Source organism: Arachis hypogaea, chromosome 12 (genome assembly GCF_003086295.3).
Source record: "Arachis hypogaea cultivar Tifrunner chromosome 12, arahy.Tifrunner.gnm2.J5K5, whole genome shotgun sequence".
Lineage (NCBI taxonomy): Eukaryota > Viridiplantae > Streptophyta > Magnoliopsida > Fabales > Fabaceae > Arachis > Arachis hypogaea.
Window position 1 is genome coordinate 109,654,150 of NC_092047.1, and position 17,796 is coordinate 109,671,945.

General features: G+C 30.9%; 2 protein-coding genes across 2 annotated transcripts; one reads left to right on the forward strand and one right to left on the reverse strand.

Annotated features, from left to right (window-relative positions):
- The first annotated feature begins 912 nt into the window (after positions 1 to 912).
- LOC112728191 (vesicle-associated protein 1-2) lies at positions 913 to 4,735 on the forward strand. Its single transcript, XM_025778236.2, has 8 exons — positions 913 to 1,157; positions 1,310 to 1,380; positions 1,525 to 1,606; positions 2,213 to 2,328; positions 2,463 to 2,627; positions 2,717 to 2,764; positions 3,254 to 3,331; positions 4,321 to 4,735. Exons 1-8 carry the CDS (start codon positions 1,106 to 1,108, stop codon positions 4,429 to 4,431), a joined length of 723 nt encoding a protein of 240 aa, XP_025634021.1. The 5' UTR covers positions 913 to 1,105; the 3' UTR covers positions 4,432 to 4,735.
- Positions 4,736 to 4,793: 58 nt separating this feature from the next.
- On the reverse strand, positions 4,794 to 7,326 carry LOC112728190 (uncharacterized). The gene is made up of 6 exons (XM_025778234.2): positions 6,800 to 7,326; positions 6,512 to 6,619; positions 6,177 to 6,314; positions 5,993 to 6,053; positions 5,453 to 5,577; positions 4,794 to 5,072 (listed from the first exon to the last, which is right to left on the reverse strand). The coding sequence occupies exons 1-6, from the start codon at positions 7,175 to 7,177 to the stop codon at positions 5,013 to 5,015; spliced, it is 870 nt and encodes a 289-aa protein (XP_025634019.1). The 5' UTR covers positions 7,178 to 7,326; the 3' UTR covers positions 4,794 to 5,012.
- Positions 7,327 to 17,796: the final 10,470 nt, after the last annotated feature.

Consider the following 17,796-nt stretch of genomic DNA (forward strand, 5'->3'; position numbering starts at 1 on the left):
AACTTGAAGCATATTAGAATCCCTTAATTTAAGATTGATTTGATCTAATTTTATAAACTTAATTATGTTAACTGCCAATTAGAATCACTAAATGCGTGTGTCATGTGTGTTGTGGTGTCACTTAAAGTTTTACATCAACAAACTAATAGGCAACTAATTTAATTAAAAAATTCTTTAAAAAACTAATTTAAAAAATAAGTGATCTTTCAGAACTAATTTGACCATTTACTCTAAATTTAATATATAGTATTTTGTTATTAATGCAATTTATATTAAAATTGGAAATATATCTCAAATTAAAAATGTTAATATATTTACTCGCTAAAATTTATTCTAAACTAATAATATTTAATTTTTATTTTCTTTTATTTTTACAATTTTATAAAAAAATTTATATTTTTGTTTTAATGTCCAAACAAGCCAAATATGTCCTTTAAATAGCTGCACATCTATCTATCTATCTATACAAATAATGACTTAATGATGGATTGCATTTTGCAAATGTCAAAAATTTTCAACTCTTTATACATCTATACATATTATGTTTGATTTTGTCTTTATACGGTATAAATTATCAATCATAATTTCAATTAGCCATGGTGTATAAAAATATTTATTTGATAATTCATAAAATAATTAATTATAAATAAATTTAATTCATTTGTTATATATTTGATTATTTATTATTATAAATTTGATTCATTATTCTAGTAGTTGATTATTTAATTAAATTATTTAATAATACATAATTATTTATTTATGTAAAATTTTTACGTATAAAAACTAAACTCATTAAAAAATAAATAAAAGAAAAGACGAAAAAGAAAACTTGATCTAAGTTTCCTTCTTTTATTATTTTAAAATTTCTTAGTCAGATCAATCAATTATTCAAGTGAAAAGACAAAACTACCCTTGGTGCTGATCTTTGGTAAACCTTTCCACATACACCATACCAACAAAAACCCACACTGTCCCACGTTTGCTGCTTTTGCAACTTGCTCCTCTCTCTCTCTCTCTCTCTCTCTCTCTCTGCAACAACCGTTTTAACTCGCCGGAAACTGCCGCTGATCTTGTTCTCCGGAGATCATCCCCGATCCCATCCGCCATGAGTTCCGGCGAGCTTCTCCACATACACCCCCAGGAGCTGCAGTTCCCCTGTAAGCTAAAAAAATGTTTACTTTTCAATGAAAAATTCGATTTTTATTTCTTTTCTTTTCTTCTTTTTACTTATAAGTTTGAATTTTGCATCTGGGGTGTTCTAATTTTCTTATAATTTGCGGTTTTGGCTTCTGGGGTTTTGTTGGAACAGTTGAATTGAGGAAGCAGATCTCTTGCTCTTTGCAGCTCTCTAACAAGACAGATAACTATGTGGCTTTCAAGGTTCCCAATTTTTACTTGAATTTCTCTTTTCATTTTCTTGTCAATTATGTTTTTCTTTAGGGTTTTGTGCAATTTTTGTGCTTTGTGTATGTCATGGAGATTTGTGATTTTTTATTTGTGGTGGAATTGATTTGTGTTTTTTAGGTTAAGACAACAAACCCAAAGAAGTACTGTGTAAGACCTAACACTGGAATTGTGTTGCCAAGGACTACGTGTGATATTATAGGTTTCTTTCTAACCCCTCTCTCTCTCAAGCAATCTTTTGTTAGAATCTGTGTTCCCTGAACTCAGATGACAGTTGGTTTTTATAATTGGCAATTTTCTTTGTTAGTCATTTTTCTTTGGTAAAATTTGAATTTTGATATACATTTGCTTAAATATGTTTTGTACCATGAATCAATCATATCTTGTCTTTAGTATGATCTTTGAGCTGTGTTTGGTAAGTGTCTCAAGATAGAAAACACAGAAACATTAAGACTATAAGACAATGGAGACAGAGACAATACTGTCCTAGTCCTAAGTTTTTGAAGATGGAAAATTGTTTCAGGTTTTTCATGGATGGAAAATTGAGCCAATTTTGTCAAAGACTTTCTTGTCGTGTCTCTCAATGTTTTTATATTTCTATTTTAGGACAATTATCAACAAGGCGTGAGGTTTGTCAAACACTTCTAATAATGTGCCTATACATGATTGGATAGCGCAATAAAAAAATTTAATTGTCACTTAATCACTTTATCAAAACTAATCCAATTCTTTATATAATTTTCCTCCTATGTGCAAGTTTCCAACTGGTCCTTTTTGCATATTGATTTTCCATGTCTTTATATTTCAGTGACAATGCAAGCCCAAAAGGAGGCACCACCTGATATGCAATGCAAAGATAAGTTTCTCCTTCAAAGCGTAGTTGCACCATCCGGAGCAACCCCAAAAGATATTACTCCAGAAATGGTATCCATTTAACTAAACAAGAAAGTGATTCTTATAGAATAACTATATGTTAAATGTATCTGATAAAACAATGTATGATAGTTTTCATATGCCCTTAATAACCTAGTAGTTATCCATGTTTGCTGCTTGTATAGTTCAATAAAGAATCTGGCCATGATGTAGAAGAGTGCAAATTGAGGGTTGTTTATGTTTCCCCTCCTCGACCACCGTCCCCTGTCCAAGAAGGTTCGGACGAAGAGTCCTCGCCTCGAGCATCTATTTCAGAAAATGGGCATTCAAGTGTTCCTGAATTTACAGCTGTATGTAATTGGTGGATTAGATGATATTTTCTGACAAAAAACTTCACTTTATCATCCTGATTGATTATTTCAATAAACATGCATTGTAGGCTTCAAAAGCTTTCAATGAGCACGCCGAACAGGATGGTTCAATTGAGGTGACATATATCTCTCTCTATAAAACCTTTCTGTTCCTTGATATATAGAAGGATACATTGTTCTCTCCCTTAGTCTTCACATTAGAATCCATATGGTGCACATTTGTGGAAAGCTAATGTGTTTTGTTTGCAATTGACCTCAACCTAAACATGCAAGCAACCATAACTCCATTTAATCACTATTCTCTTTAAAGGGTTATGCTAATTAAGGGACCAGTTTATGAGCCACGTGGTTAGCTTGCCGCATTGTGCGACTTTGCCTGTAATTCCTGAACGCACTGGAATCGACAATTTGAAAGATTATTTATTCATTTCATTTCATTTTAGTTACATTAGTTATTGTAATAGTCGAACAAATGTACTAGTAGACTCCATTTCTTATAGGTTGTAATGGCCGTCTTATCTCTACTATCTGTACCAGAAGCTTGGCATTGCGAATTTGGAAAAATTGGTGCTTGATTCCTTTTTTTGACTTTCTTATTATTTCAGGCAAGGGCTCTTATTTCGAAGGTCACCGAGGAGAGGAATTCTATTATTGATCAAAATAAAAGACTTCAGCAAGAATTGGTACAGAATTTATTTAGAAGAAAAAAAATTCTTTTATGCATGTTCTTACGCTAGTTATGTTGAACTTCTTTGTTGAGTATACTGATGGTTATCCTCTGAGCACAGAATTTTGCACAGAAAATTGTTATATACTTAGTTTGGTATTTATATTTAATTACTTTGGACCTTCTCACTCTATATGAAAGAAAATTTTACAATCAAGTGATCATGTCCGAAGAATTAGATATTGAGTTGACAGTATAGAAAATTTCATATCATCTTATTCTTCTAAGTTCTGTCCATAGTCAATTGTATCTGAATATCTCAAAATCTTGTCTATGGTTCTATTTGATAAGGGATAAGAAAAGTGGAGACAGATGAACAAAAGGAAACCTGATGAGTTTTCAATTTCTAAAATGATATTCTTACTCTTCAGATTACAAGAAATAGTATGCTATTCAATTTGTGTTGTTTATAGGTGCTGTTACTGTTTGTTCTCTTTTCCCCTAAACTTATTATTTTGGTCGTTAAATTTAATTATCTCCTTCGCCTATCCCACTATGCTTTGCCTGTTATTGAGTTACTTTCTATAAACTATAAAAATTAGATTCTGCCATGTAGACAAAAACAGCTAATGCTTGATTGTATTCATAGTTAACATCCAATCAAGTACTGATTCTTCTATCTTTTCACACCATCTTACTTCATCTACATGGAAAATTCTAGAGATTTGGAAATATATGCCAAAATGATGTGCATTTAGTTAATCTTATGGGTAACCCCACTACTTTATCTCATCCAGAAACATCATGGTTTTATAATTTCTATTAAGGATTCTGATTGCTGTCTTAGTTGTATTGCTTAGTTATCAATAGCACATATAAACAGTTGAGACAATTGGTGCCAAAGTTAATGATTGCATCATATTTTCATTATTGCAACTATTTAATCACAATTATATGATTGCTTAATGCAAAGCTATGGTTTGGTATGGAATCTTGTATTTGCAGGAACTTCTGAGGCGTTCTGCAAAGAGAGGTGGTGGTGGTATCCCATTTATATATGTAGTGCTTGTTGGCATTATTGGCATCATTTTGGGTTTCCTACTGAAGAGAACATGACCTACTATATGTTATTGCCAGCACCAAGAACATTGTGTGATATGAATGAAGAAAACGCCAATTAATGTAATGTTGTGTTGCAACTAGAAATTTGGGATTGTGATCTGGCATAGGTACTTGTATCGGCAAAAGCAACGGTTAGACAGTAGACAGGTTTAAGAAATTTGGAAATTTGTATAACAATCTTATGTGGCACAGATGATTGAATTTTATTTAGGTTTGCCATTTCTGTGATACTATTTTTGGTTTTCACAAAAATAAGGAAAAAGAAAAATGAGCAAGTGGTATTGTGATTCTAAACTAATATACTAGCCACTAGTGACTAGACCAAATTAGATGCTACTTTACCCACAGCTGTCAAGTTAACAAAATTAGAATATTTAAAAGTTAATATAGTTAGATAACTATATACATAATTTTCAAATACATAGAATTTGAAATATGTCAATTTCATCACTGACAATTGCTATTAGATGGAGAGTAACGTCATTATGTGTGACTCCGCACGAAATCAATACATTCAGAGTCTCTCTAGTGATGGCAAATTTATACAGTAATCTGTGAATTGCTATATGACAAAATTAAGACTCTCTAATCAAGTTGCATCGAACAGCAATCTTCCGGAAATCGTCAAGGGTTATCTGCAGCACAACAAATCATTCTTAAGTAGTTAATTACATATGGTCAAAATAGATGTCATTCTATAATATTTTAGCAATATCAAAATTCAAGTTGAAAATGGTCAAGTTCTAGAGCCTAGATGGTGATTGATGTTCTTCTTGATGTCCAACCAAAAACAAACGGCTAAATTACATCCTTGAGATTTGGTGAAATTAATCTTGACCTGCCTCTATTTGTTCATATACATATTAATCCTCCCCAAAAACTAAAAACCTTCCTTTAGGAGGTCAAGGCCTATTTTATTTAAAATAAAGGATCGGATTGAACTTAACCGAAATTCTAGAGGCAAGTGTAACTTTCCCAACACAAGAACAATTGAAAAATGCTATTTAATACTGACCCTTCCATCTCCATCACTATCAAAGCAACGAATCATATCGACCAATTCTTTGTCAGTCCAAGAGAAATCATGAGCTATGGCTGCTCTTTGTAGATCTCTCATTGATACAGTTCCTTTTCCTGCTTCTGCACGCCACAACTTCACTTGTCATTGTCAAGCACCAACACCTTGTGATGAGTTAAAAAACAGCAAAGAAAAAAGCTTTCTACTCTCATTTACACATAAGATTAGAACCTAGTCATAATAAAATAATTACATAAGCAAGATATTGCTTAATCTCATCCTAATCAATGTCAAATATGTGATACCTAAAACAGAAATATAGACTTACCATTTGAAGAAGGTATATACTATAGAGGCCAATCAATGCATACAAAAACATAGAGCATTAGAGCAAATTGCTCATGCGATAAACATTAATAATATAGAATTGTGATGGGCTAAAAATGGCTTCTTAGACTATATTGGAAAATTGAGAGCTTAATGAGGAAAAAAAAGAAATGGTTCCTTTTTTTTATGGATAACAGTAGAAGACATTACCATCAAGCTGGAAGAAGTGTACAATGAGTTCATCTTCAGTCATTTGCAGTCTACTAGCAAACTGTAGTCACAATCAAAATATTAACTAAAAGATATGTAAGTGAATCACTCCAATAATTCAAGTTAAAAAAATTATAAAGGAGATGAATTTTCTGAACAGATAAACGAATGACTCAATACAAACCGATTTCTTGTTCTTCTTTCTTTCTTTATCCTCTTGATTTTGAATATTCCTCTTTTTCTCAGACTTAGTAATGTTCTTCACTACATGTTTGAAAGAGGAATCTTCTACACCACTGTCTTGCAGGGAAAGAGCAATTGCCTATCCACAACTATAATATAGTTAGAGAAATGTTTGTTGCACTCGTTTATCGAAAACGCTAAACCAACTAATGTGGACTCCATTGAAATCTAATCAAATGAGAGATGAATCAACAAAGTGTCTCATGTAGGCTAAATTGTTTAGGATGTATATAACAAACAAAACAAAAACAAACATGATCTAAACATCAAAATTACCTGCCTCAAAGCTTCATCTTCATCATCACCATCAACGTACTCTGAATTCCTATTACAATGCTTCTTCCCAGACACTTTAGCTTTCATTTTTAAACCTTTGTCCTTCACCTGTTGCATAGGTATGAGGACAGTAATAAACATCATAATTGGGTAGCTTTATCTTAAATTGAACATTCTACCAACACCAACAACAAAACAAGTAACTCAATTTTGCAATTTTTGCCCCATTTCAACAACAGCAACCAGAAAAGGTTAAACCCTAAAATAACAAGGTTTTCAGTGAATTACCTTCCTTTTGCGCGATCCAGAAGCATTTCCGATCACAAATTCTTCATCTTTATCGTCCGAAGAATCTGATACTGGTTCTTCTGCATCATCATCGGGGATATACTCATCATCATCATCATCATGATCATCTAGTTCTTCTTCTTTGAGCTTCTCTTTCCCTTTTCTTTTCAACAAGGAAGCCGCCATTTTATGCAGACCTAGTGCCTCCAGCTTTGCGTTATTCTCCGCTATTCTCGATAGCCTCTGCTTCTCGTACTCCGAAACCGTCTTTGCGGTCGCGGCAACGGTGGTTTCTTCCGCCTCTTCCTCTTCCTCGCCGGAGCTTGAAGCTGAGCCATCGTCATCTGGATCAGAATCAGGTACATCGCGTCTTGACATTTTTCCTTTTTCCCTCCAATTAATCGAAAATTTCACGCTTTTCCCAATTCCACTTCCACGAGTTCGTGAATTGAAGCGCCACGCCGCCACACCCACACACTCGGAGTTTCGGCGGGTAACGTGGGATCAGCGCTGTCATTTTCCCCCTCATTTGTTTTGGTCTCATTAATTTGGGTCAACAATTGGGCCTATTGGGCCTAACAAATGTCAACTACGGAATTTTAAATTACTTTTTTTAAGGCCCAAAACACTCATGTAATCTATACCCATAAAAAAATCAATTTTAATTGATTTAAAACAAGTGTTGAGAGTTCGAAATTTTTTTTGTGCATGCAACAACCAATGTAGCAAACCTTTAAATAAAACTTCAACCTGCAATGAATTAGTCTTTAATCTATTGTGTTAAGAGATATTGTAAGAAAAAAAAAAAAACAAAGAATTCACTCCTGACTCCTGAATCTCCTCTTTTTTTTTTTTTACACGGCAAACTTCTTTGCTCCCATTCTCTGAATGCTTGTTAAGGGAAAAAATGGAATAAAATAAAAAATATTAAAAATCCAAATGTTAAAATTTTAGTCTTACATCATTTCAAATTAAATTTTAAAATTAAATCAACTCTTCTGTTTAATATAAACCAAAGTTTAGGAAGATTCAATATTAGTCAATCTACTACTTATAGATTGAGTAAGTTATTCTAAGAAGACTCGAATCCAAATTTTTGTAGAATGTATTCCAAACTTTTTACTTGAGTGGCGAGTCTACTAAAAAAAAAAAAAAAAAGTAAAACAACAACATAAAATATAATAAAATGGTGCATGATAAAATAAATATTTAAGGGTGAAATGAAATCATGCTGTTTTGACCTTTGAGTAGTAAATAATGTAGCATATCATACCTCATCGTTTTCTTGCATCAGAAGGTTGACGTCTGGATTAATACCAAACAAAATTTAACGTTTTGAGGACAAAATTGATGTCCCATCATAATAAGTCTTTCGAGAACTATACTATATATAGTTTGAAGCTTCACCCTTTGTATTTTAAGAAAATTCCATGTCTTGTATTCTTTTTGGTTTTTTTTCGTTAATTTAGCTTAACGACATACCATATCTAATATTACCATGTAAAAAGATATGTATGTGCAAATTATCCCGCTTTTATAAATCAAAATGTTTGTATAAGATTTTATGTTTTATTTGACTAAATCGTGTTCCTAACTTTTAATATTGACCCTACCCTGTTCCATAATTTGGTGGTTATGATAATGACTTCAATCAATACGACACTTGCGTCGTTATGAACCAACTAATATACTAGGATTTGGATCTTCTAAAGTTTGAAATTCACTTTAAAGAGTAAAGTGTGATCTCTCACTATTTATTTAATAGGTGGACCAATAATAAATATGAAAGAGAAATCATTCAATGGTAGAGGATCCAAACTTTATTCTCTGAAGTAAAATTCAAACTTTAGAGGATCTAAATCCAATATGACTAAACTGCCGGAAGTTTTTTTTAATATAGAAATGAAGATGATATTTTAGTTGAATATTAATATTTGAAATATATTATAATATTATGAAAATTATTCAACGCGATTTTTACGTGTTAATCAAGATGTTGCAATGTGTTCAACATGCAGGTATTGCTATGTGTTGACTTTTTACCTACAAAATCCATCCACTTATAATTACACTAAATAATTTTATTTTTAATAAAAATACTAATATATTTTTTATATAAAAAAAGTCAACCCTAAACCGTTTAATTAATTAGTTAGCATATTATTAAAGTTTGTTTGGAATATAAATATAAAATATTTTATTTATTCGGGATGATTAATTTTTATATTCAATACAATAACTCAATAATCAATATTTTTATTTATTTTCCTAACAAATTCTAATATGCTAACCAACAAATTAAGCGTCCCAATATTAATTGGGTCGAAACATAGATTCATCGGTAAAACTAAAAATAATTAAACCTTTCAATAAAGCCTGAACCATGTTTTTTTTCCTGTGTCCCTAAATTCAATGCGAATAGATGTTTATGACAAACTTCCTCACCATATTTAATTTGACTTCAAAAGTAGATCACAATAGCAAATAAAAATTAGAATGAAAATAAAAAAAAATGTTCATATATATTAAAATCAATCGATCACTATGTTAGCTATTATTATTTGAATATATTTATACATATTCTTTAATTTTAACTAAATAATCAATTATAGAATAATTAAATCTATCATAGTATAATAATCAAATTTGTTTAAAGTTTATAATAAAAAATTATAAAATACTAAATACATATTTCTATAAGTAGTGGCCTAATAGTTGATTTTTCTATGTATACTTAAGCATTATTGAATATAAATATGAGTCTTTTTCTACTTTTGTATTAAGAGCTCATTTGTAGGTAATTTATAAGTATTTATATAAATTTGTATTAAACTTTGTAATATGCTTCGATTTTAGTAGGTTGACTGATGATATTAAATTCATAAAAAAAAAGGACTATGTAAGAATAAAATAAAATAAAACATGAGGACATCATGCACTCTTTATTATGAGACACAATGGAAGTTTCAGAGACAAATAAAGGAGTATATTAGGCCCTTAAATATCCCGCAAAAGACGATACATTTTGGGTCATTCTGATATAGCTAGGGACATTGTCAACTTCTTGATGTGTTTTGCATGTGTGGATTGCATTACCCAAAGGACTTGAAAGAAAACCAGTGCACAATAGTTGTCATCAATTATTGCATTTCTAAACATGAACATACACAAACTTTGGCTTCAAGTATCATTGCATATACACAAACGTGATTTTAAAAAATAGCATATTATTATTGTTATTATTTCTTGCTTTGACATTGTTTGTTTCTTGTTCTTTGTCATTAATTAATAAGTAGAAACTCTTTTTAAAAATAATTTCCATATATCAATGTATGTGGCATTCTACGGTACAATGTGGTCTTGCTTGTAGCCTTGTACCTTAAGTTCATGCATTTATACTCTTTTTTCCCATGTTATGTAAGAATGAGTCCAAAGTTAAAAGAATCAACTATTTATATATTAGAATGAATTATTATATGTATTCATAACTCATGAGAGATACAGACGCTGATAAATGTATCCATCAAATAAAAAAATGACCATTATTATACTCATAAAAATTGAGTTCCGTATGACAGAAATATCCAAATCCTAAAAAACTATTCAAAAATTCCAAATTATCCACCTTTCCACTGCGACCATCATCCTCTCTCACACTCTTTCTTTCTTTCTCTTTCTAAATCTTCTTCCAACTCTCTCGTGAGTGCCCCGCCGACGATCCCCTCCCTTTCTCCTTCCTTCTTTTTTCCTACCCTTTCATTCGCTTCCTTTTTCCTTCAGATATTGTCAAGCTTCTCACCACCCACTTAATCATCATGTATGCCACGCATGTGTCTCACCCTCCGAATCACATTTAGTGTTTCACAATTTTTTCAATAAGAGCAGATTTCTCTACAACGCGCTTCTCAGTAGCTATGCACTTTACCGTAACGCCATTTTGTTCTTCGTTGAATTAGTCTCCGTGGCAAGACTTTTTCTGGACAATTTCACGCTGCCGTGTGCTGTCAAGGCCTACGCTGAGCTCATGGAGGTGGAGTTCGGGGAAGCACTTTAATTTATGTGCTTACTTTAAAGCTGGGACTGTGCTCTGATTTTTTTGCGAGAAATGTACTTATTACTATGTATGGTAAGTGTGGGTTTGTGAAGAGCAAGTTTAAGGTGTTTGAGAAAATGTCTCGAAGAAATTTGGTTTCGTGAAACTCGATTATGCTTGTGTGCTCGGAAAATGGGTTTTTGGTGAGATTTGTGATCTGTTTAAGGGGTTTTTGTTGAATGGTGGTGGTGATTAAGGTTTGGTTCCTGATGTTGCTACTATGGTCACAATGGTTCTTGTGGTGGCTGCAATGAGTAAAGCGAATTTGAGGATACTGCTAATTCATGGTTTGGCATTGAAACTGAGTTTTTTGCAACGGGTAAATTGAATTTGAGGATGCTGCTAATTCATGGTTTGGCTTTGAAATTGAGTTTTTGAAATTGAGACACTCACAGGAGAGTTGAAAAAAGATTTACAAAGAGAGAGAGAAAGTATGAGTGAGAGAGGATGATAGTATATAGCAATGATAAAAAGAAAGACAATTTATAGTTTTTAAATAATTTTTTAGGGTTTGAATATTTCTGTCACACGAAACCTATTTTTTATGGATACAATAGTTATTTTCTTATTTGATGGATATATATATATCAAAATTTATATCTTTTATAGTACATATAGTAATTTATTCTATATATTAATATAAGCTAATTTCTTTTTAAATTTTATTTTTTAATTATATACATTAGTGTCCAAATAAATATTCTAACTCACATACTAAAAGAACATCCAAAAATAAAATAGAATATCTAAAATTAATGATAACTTTGTTAAAATTCATAAGAAAAAAATGGATATTATATGTTTAGAATGGAAGTGAGATTTTAAGTGTAAGTAAGGAGAAATGAGTAGATAAACATTTAAAAAAAAAAAGATTAAAATTACTATGAAAAAACGTTAATTTTTTGTGTTTTTTGTGTTTTTTATCAAATCCAAATTGAAAGGATTTATTACTCGTAAATAAGAGGGTCTTACATTAGATATTGCTGGAACTTCATGGTGGTGTGAGGTGAGAAGTGCTGGTCGATTATTGGTTTATTGGATTGTAAAAATTTGCTTAAATTTTGTGTCCATTGGAGAACTTCTGCTTTTCAGTTGCCTTTGTTTTCTCAATCTATTAAGTTGAATGGGTTTTGTACCAACACCCAACATTTGTGGTGTTTGTGTAATTAAGTATTTTGGGGTGGTTGTTAAATAATTTAAAAGGAGTGGCCATCGAATAGAATTGAAACCGGTAACAATAGATCTGCTAGAAGGTTAGTGGCAAAAGATATGGTACCAGGATTGAAGACTAATAATTCATACTTGTGCAGTTGTGCTCTTGTTGATTATCATTTTAGTTACAACTTAGAAGTATCATCAATTGAGGTAGCATTTGGTGGAGAGACAAAGACAGAAAGATTGAAATTGAGAGAGACTAAGAGACAGAAATTGAAATAAATTTTAGTATTTTGTTTGGTGCAAAGTGAAAACAGAAATTGAAACAAGAATGAAATTCTAATTTAATTTGTACAAAGAGTAAAATTGGATTTAATTAATTGAAATGAAGGTATTTTAGATATAAAATGTTATTAAAGTTTTAGTTTCCATCTCTAAAAATTTTAGTCCCCTCTGTCCCCACTTTTTGGAAGTACTGAATCTCATTCTTGTAGTTTCTATCTCAGTACCTCAAAACAAACGCTATCTCAATATCTTGTCATGTCCTATTCTCAGTGTCTTGTCCTGTCCTGTTCTCGGAAACAAACGCAGCCTTAGGGCTTTATAATCTTTTTGTGTACTAGCCTTTGTTCAATACATAAAATAAAAATAAAAATAAAAAAATTTTGGCTCGATCTAAGCAACTCTAGTGCTATTGCAACTTTGCAAGCCTAACTTAGTCAAAACTACATGTTATTCTCGCTTCTACCAAAATGTCAATTCTGCTCAAATCAAATTAGGTCTTGAGCATGACAAAAAGTTTTTTATTTTTTCTAAACACAATTACGTGTATTTAAAATTTTTAGAGGAATGTTATAAAGTCAACAGAATTTATTATTTTTGACCAACAGTTAATCATTAATGTTTAAAAACGTAGGTTAAAAATATGTTGTTAGATTACTAGACTAACGAAATTGGGTTGATGATTAAAAATAATTACCAAAATGATAAATTATGATAATCCTTGAGCATTTTTTCAAATTTTTAAACAAGTGTAGTATAAGATTCTTAAAATGATGATATTGGTAAAGTAAGAAAATAAATATTTATAATTTTTATCATGTGAAAATAAATATACATATTTCACATAAACTTACACATTTTTTCACAAAATAGGTTCATCAAACAATCCCAAAATGTGATATCCTAACCTATTTCTTATAGATTAAGCACAGATTTTTCAAGCATACAATACACTAAATAAGGCCAAAAATGATAATATTCAATTTTTAGAGTGTCTTGTTTTTTTGGATAAATGGTTAGAGACTAAAATGAATATTTACTCTAAAAATTAAAAAAACGGAATTACTTTAACTAATAAAAAGGTTCTATTGTCAAATATAGTTAAACTCCCGAAAAGAAAATAGGGAAAATATTTATGTATTTATGTGCTTATGTAGTAGTAGATAAGAATAATGGAAGGAATGGAAGCAGATAATGTTTTCATCAATTATTATGAGATCATTGACCAAGGATAAAGAAAACCGCCTTGGAACCATTTAAAAGGAACTCAACCATGATAAATAAAGAAAAAAAATGTTAAATGAAAAAGACAATTGAGTTGATGGTGCGTTGACCCAAATCTGATTTCCACATCAAAACACGAAAAAGAAAATGTAAACAGAAAAAAGGATGTGATGATAAGAAAAGAAGAAGATTGAAGAAAGAATAAGAAAAGAAGAAAATTCCTAAATTTTAGGGTAGACAACTCATTATTTCATGCAAATCAATATGCGGAGTCATCAATTAAGTGTGTGAGAGTGAGACCAACTAGAAAGGGTTTTTGTTCTATTGGAGGACCTACAATATCAATATGTGACCTTTGATAATCATATGAGTGCTTACTTTTCTTTCCCTTTCTTTTTTTTTTGTTTTTGTTTTTTTTGGAATAAAAGAAAAAAATATGTGGAATGCTATGAATGCGTTGTTTCTAAGCTGACTAAGAAAAATAAGTGAGATAAAGCAATAAAAATAAAATAGAACATGTTTTTATATGGATACAGCAAGTATATTATGCAATTAGCTACACTCATATATAAAAAGAAAAAAAAATCATTAGTGTATGATATATAACAATAATAAAATTAACCAAGTTGGGTTGGTCTAGTGGTTGGCTCACTAATTCGCTTAAGTAAGTGTTGAGAATTTGAATTCCGCCTTGTGCATGCAGTAACCTATTGGCTGGCAGCAAACCCTTAAATAAAATTCAGTACTGCGACGGATTAATTCTTGACCTATCGGACTGGAAGATACCGTGAAAAACCAATACTTTGATCCTGTATAAAAATAAAGACACGTGATTGAATTTTTAGAAACACTCCTACTAGGAAGTAAAAAAAATCTCCCACAATTTTTTTAATTTAAAAAAGTTGATTAAAAGTTAGATTACATAAATTAAACAATATATATTACTGTTATTTTATTAATTATCAGATGTATATTATTTATGTATTTCTACTAAAAAATATACTCAATTTTTTTTAAATAAGTTATTTTTTAATATAATATTAAAATTTCGATAACTAAATAAAACTATAAAATTTTATTAACGTTACTCCTAAAAATAAAATTTCCTCAAAAAACTAAAAAAAAATGCAAAATTAAAGTTTGAAGTTCAAAATATAAGATATATAAGTCACTTACGTACTTGTAATTAAAAATTTAAACTTTAAAATAAGTAATTTTATAAAAGTAATAATGCTAGCTTTTATCTTATCCATCAATTTTTTTAACCAATACTTCTACAATCTTTCTGCAGACATGTACATGCCATTTAAAATATATGTTTACCATTTTCTCGAAATTGGCATTATTATCCCAACTACTTTTCTTAGGTTTTTATTAGTATATGAGATTATTGATTAATGAAGCAAGTGGAACCGACTTTTATATTATTTATAATGAATCTAAAAAAAATTAGATGATAAACTTTTATCAAACAACAACAAAAATTTCTCGACCCAAGATATTGAAGGAAACTTTTGAAAAAGAGTTGGATGAGATATGGTGGGCAAGCATCTTCAAAAGTTGGGAAAGAAAAGATGGAGAGGTAAAAGATTGTCTGATGGCAAGAAAAAAATTAAAAAAAAAAAAAACCTACTTTTTTTAAACACGCACAACCATGTAATAATCTCATGCATCTACCATCTCACCAGCCACATTTCCACCTCAGATATAACTTTTGGCTTTTCTTTCTCTTTTCGTTACTTTTGCTATCCCTATTTGCCTTGGATGCTCGCATGGTGTTTTGAGCTTAATTAATTTAATTTAGTTTTATTTAATTTAATTACCTTTGAGTTCTATCTATTTGCCTTAGCTTTGCACATCACATTGCATGTTTGGAGCATATATTATTTAATGCTTTATTTTTAACACTAAAGTTCTAGTCACTATAGAATATTTATCTCACAATTCAGTTATCTTTCTCTTTTAATTTACATGATGTTAATATAAATTATATTATTTTGACGAGATATATATATATATATATATATATATATATATATGAATGGCATACATACACGGATTACATACACGCCTATTTGTTAACACATTTAATTTATAACCTACTCTTACAAAATTAAACTAGAACTCTAGGGTTTGCTACTCTATTATTTTCAAGGTGAACAAAATGCTTTACTTGCTTTATTATTTTCCTCTTTTGGAACAAGATCAATTAACTTCAAACAAATCATAATGTAGATGCAAGATGAGTAGTGGATCTAGGGCAAATACATAGTTGAGATTTATAGAAGGAGAAATGTTAAAGGCTAGTAAAATTTATTATTTTTAGTTATTAATTTAATTTTTTTTAGTCTAATAATTTAATAACATATTTTTAATTTATATTTTTAAATATTAATAGTTAATGGATGGCTAAAATTAATAAATTATGTTAGACCTTTAATATTTCTCTAATACAAGTAGTACACTATATTTTATCATTATTATTGTAAATTTTGTTACCAAATTATATGTAAAAGCAATGCTAGAAAGTAGGCCGAATTTATTGTTGATGTGATCATTATAACTCGATTAAAACGTTATATATAATTCAATTACAAACATAATAGTTCAGTTATTAAAATATCAACATGTATCATAATATTCTAAAATGCTATTATTCCTCATTTAAGTGAGATACTCGGAAAATATAACCAAATATACCTCATTTTAAATATAAAAGGAAGGTAAGAAAATTATTTAAGGGCATTGCAATTTACAAAGTACATTATTCACTCACTAACTTGAATGTCTGAGTGCCTTTTGTAGATGTCCACCCCCTTGTTCTTCTACTATCGAAGTATAACTCATCTTGACGGAAGGCTTGCAGTTATTTGTCAGTGGACGAGCTATACCACGACCAACTTTCACAAGAACAATTGGCGCCCATCGTGGGGCCTAGAAACCAAAACCATTTTTTCTTTAGGTCCCAAAATTTTCAGATCTGCCTATAACTGATCTACCCCCTCCCATACCATCCGAGCTCCTTCGGATGGTAACAGATTTACAACAGGCTAATCAGCGCATGACAAAAGAAACCCAAAGAATGACAAATCAGATAACCAAGTTAACCAATACTCGGGTTGCTCATAATGATTATTACAATGAACAAATAGATGACGAGAAAGGAAATTCTACTCCAACGCATGTCTCTGAAACTCAACTACTAAAAGGAGATTAACAAACCAATGAAGACGACGAATTAGACAACGCAGTTGGACCATTCATGGCATATGTCATGAATTTTAAACTGCCTTACCAATAACTCTGACTCTTTACAATGGCATGGGTGATTTGAAAAAATACATTAAAAAATTTCATTTCATGATTATAGTAAATGGTGCTTTTGATTCTATCTTATGTCGTTTTTTCTTATTTTTTTCGACGGTCTTGCACTTGATTGGTTTTCATCTTTGCCTGCAAATTCTATTTCACACTTTCAGGAGCTCGCCAAGCTATTTGAAGATCAGTTTGCTATATCTTTCATATATTTATACGACTCCAATTATCTAAACACTATCAAGCAAGGACAATATAAAATCCTAAGGAAGTATGTTACTCCTTCACCAAAGTAGCAATGAGTATCCCAAACCTCCATCCAGAGGTGCACCTACATGCTATAAAGAGTGGATTCTGTCCAGAAAAATTTCAAGAGGCCATCACAATAGCCAAACCCAAAACCTTGGCCAAGTTTCGCGAGAAAGTCAAGGGTCAAATAGAGATTGAAGAGCTACGCCAAGCTCGGAGGTCCGAAAAAAGCCAAACCAATAAAGATGACGACAAAGCTTGAGACAATAAGAAACCTTTCTAGTTAACACCGCGTTACGATTCTTATACCCAATTCAACACCAAAAGGGAGGAAATAATCAAAGAAACACTGAACGTAAAGCTAATCAAACCTTCTCAAAAGGCTGAAAATTACCAAAGTTTGAAGAATGTGGACAAGTCAAAGTATAGTGTCTTTCATAAAAAACATGGACATACTACCTATGAGTGTATTGTAGCCAAAGACTTGCTAGAGCAACTAGCTCAGCAAGGACATTTGGATAAATACATCGACAGCCACATTTAAAAGCGTACAACACATTCAATTGACCAACCTTCTGCGGGACAATCTTCTCGTGACAAGGACAAAGCAACTCATGCTCAACCCAATCAACCCTGAGGTGCCATTAATTGTATATTTGGGAGCTTTGCTAGCGGCAAA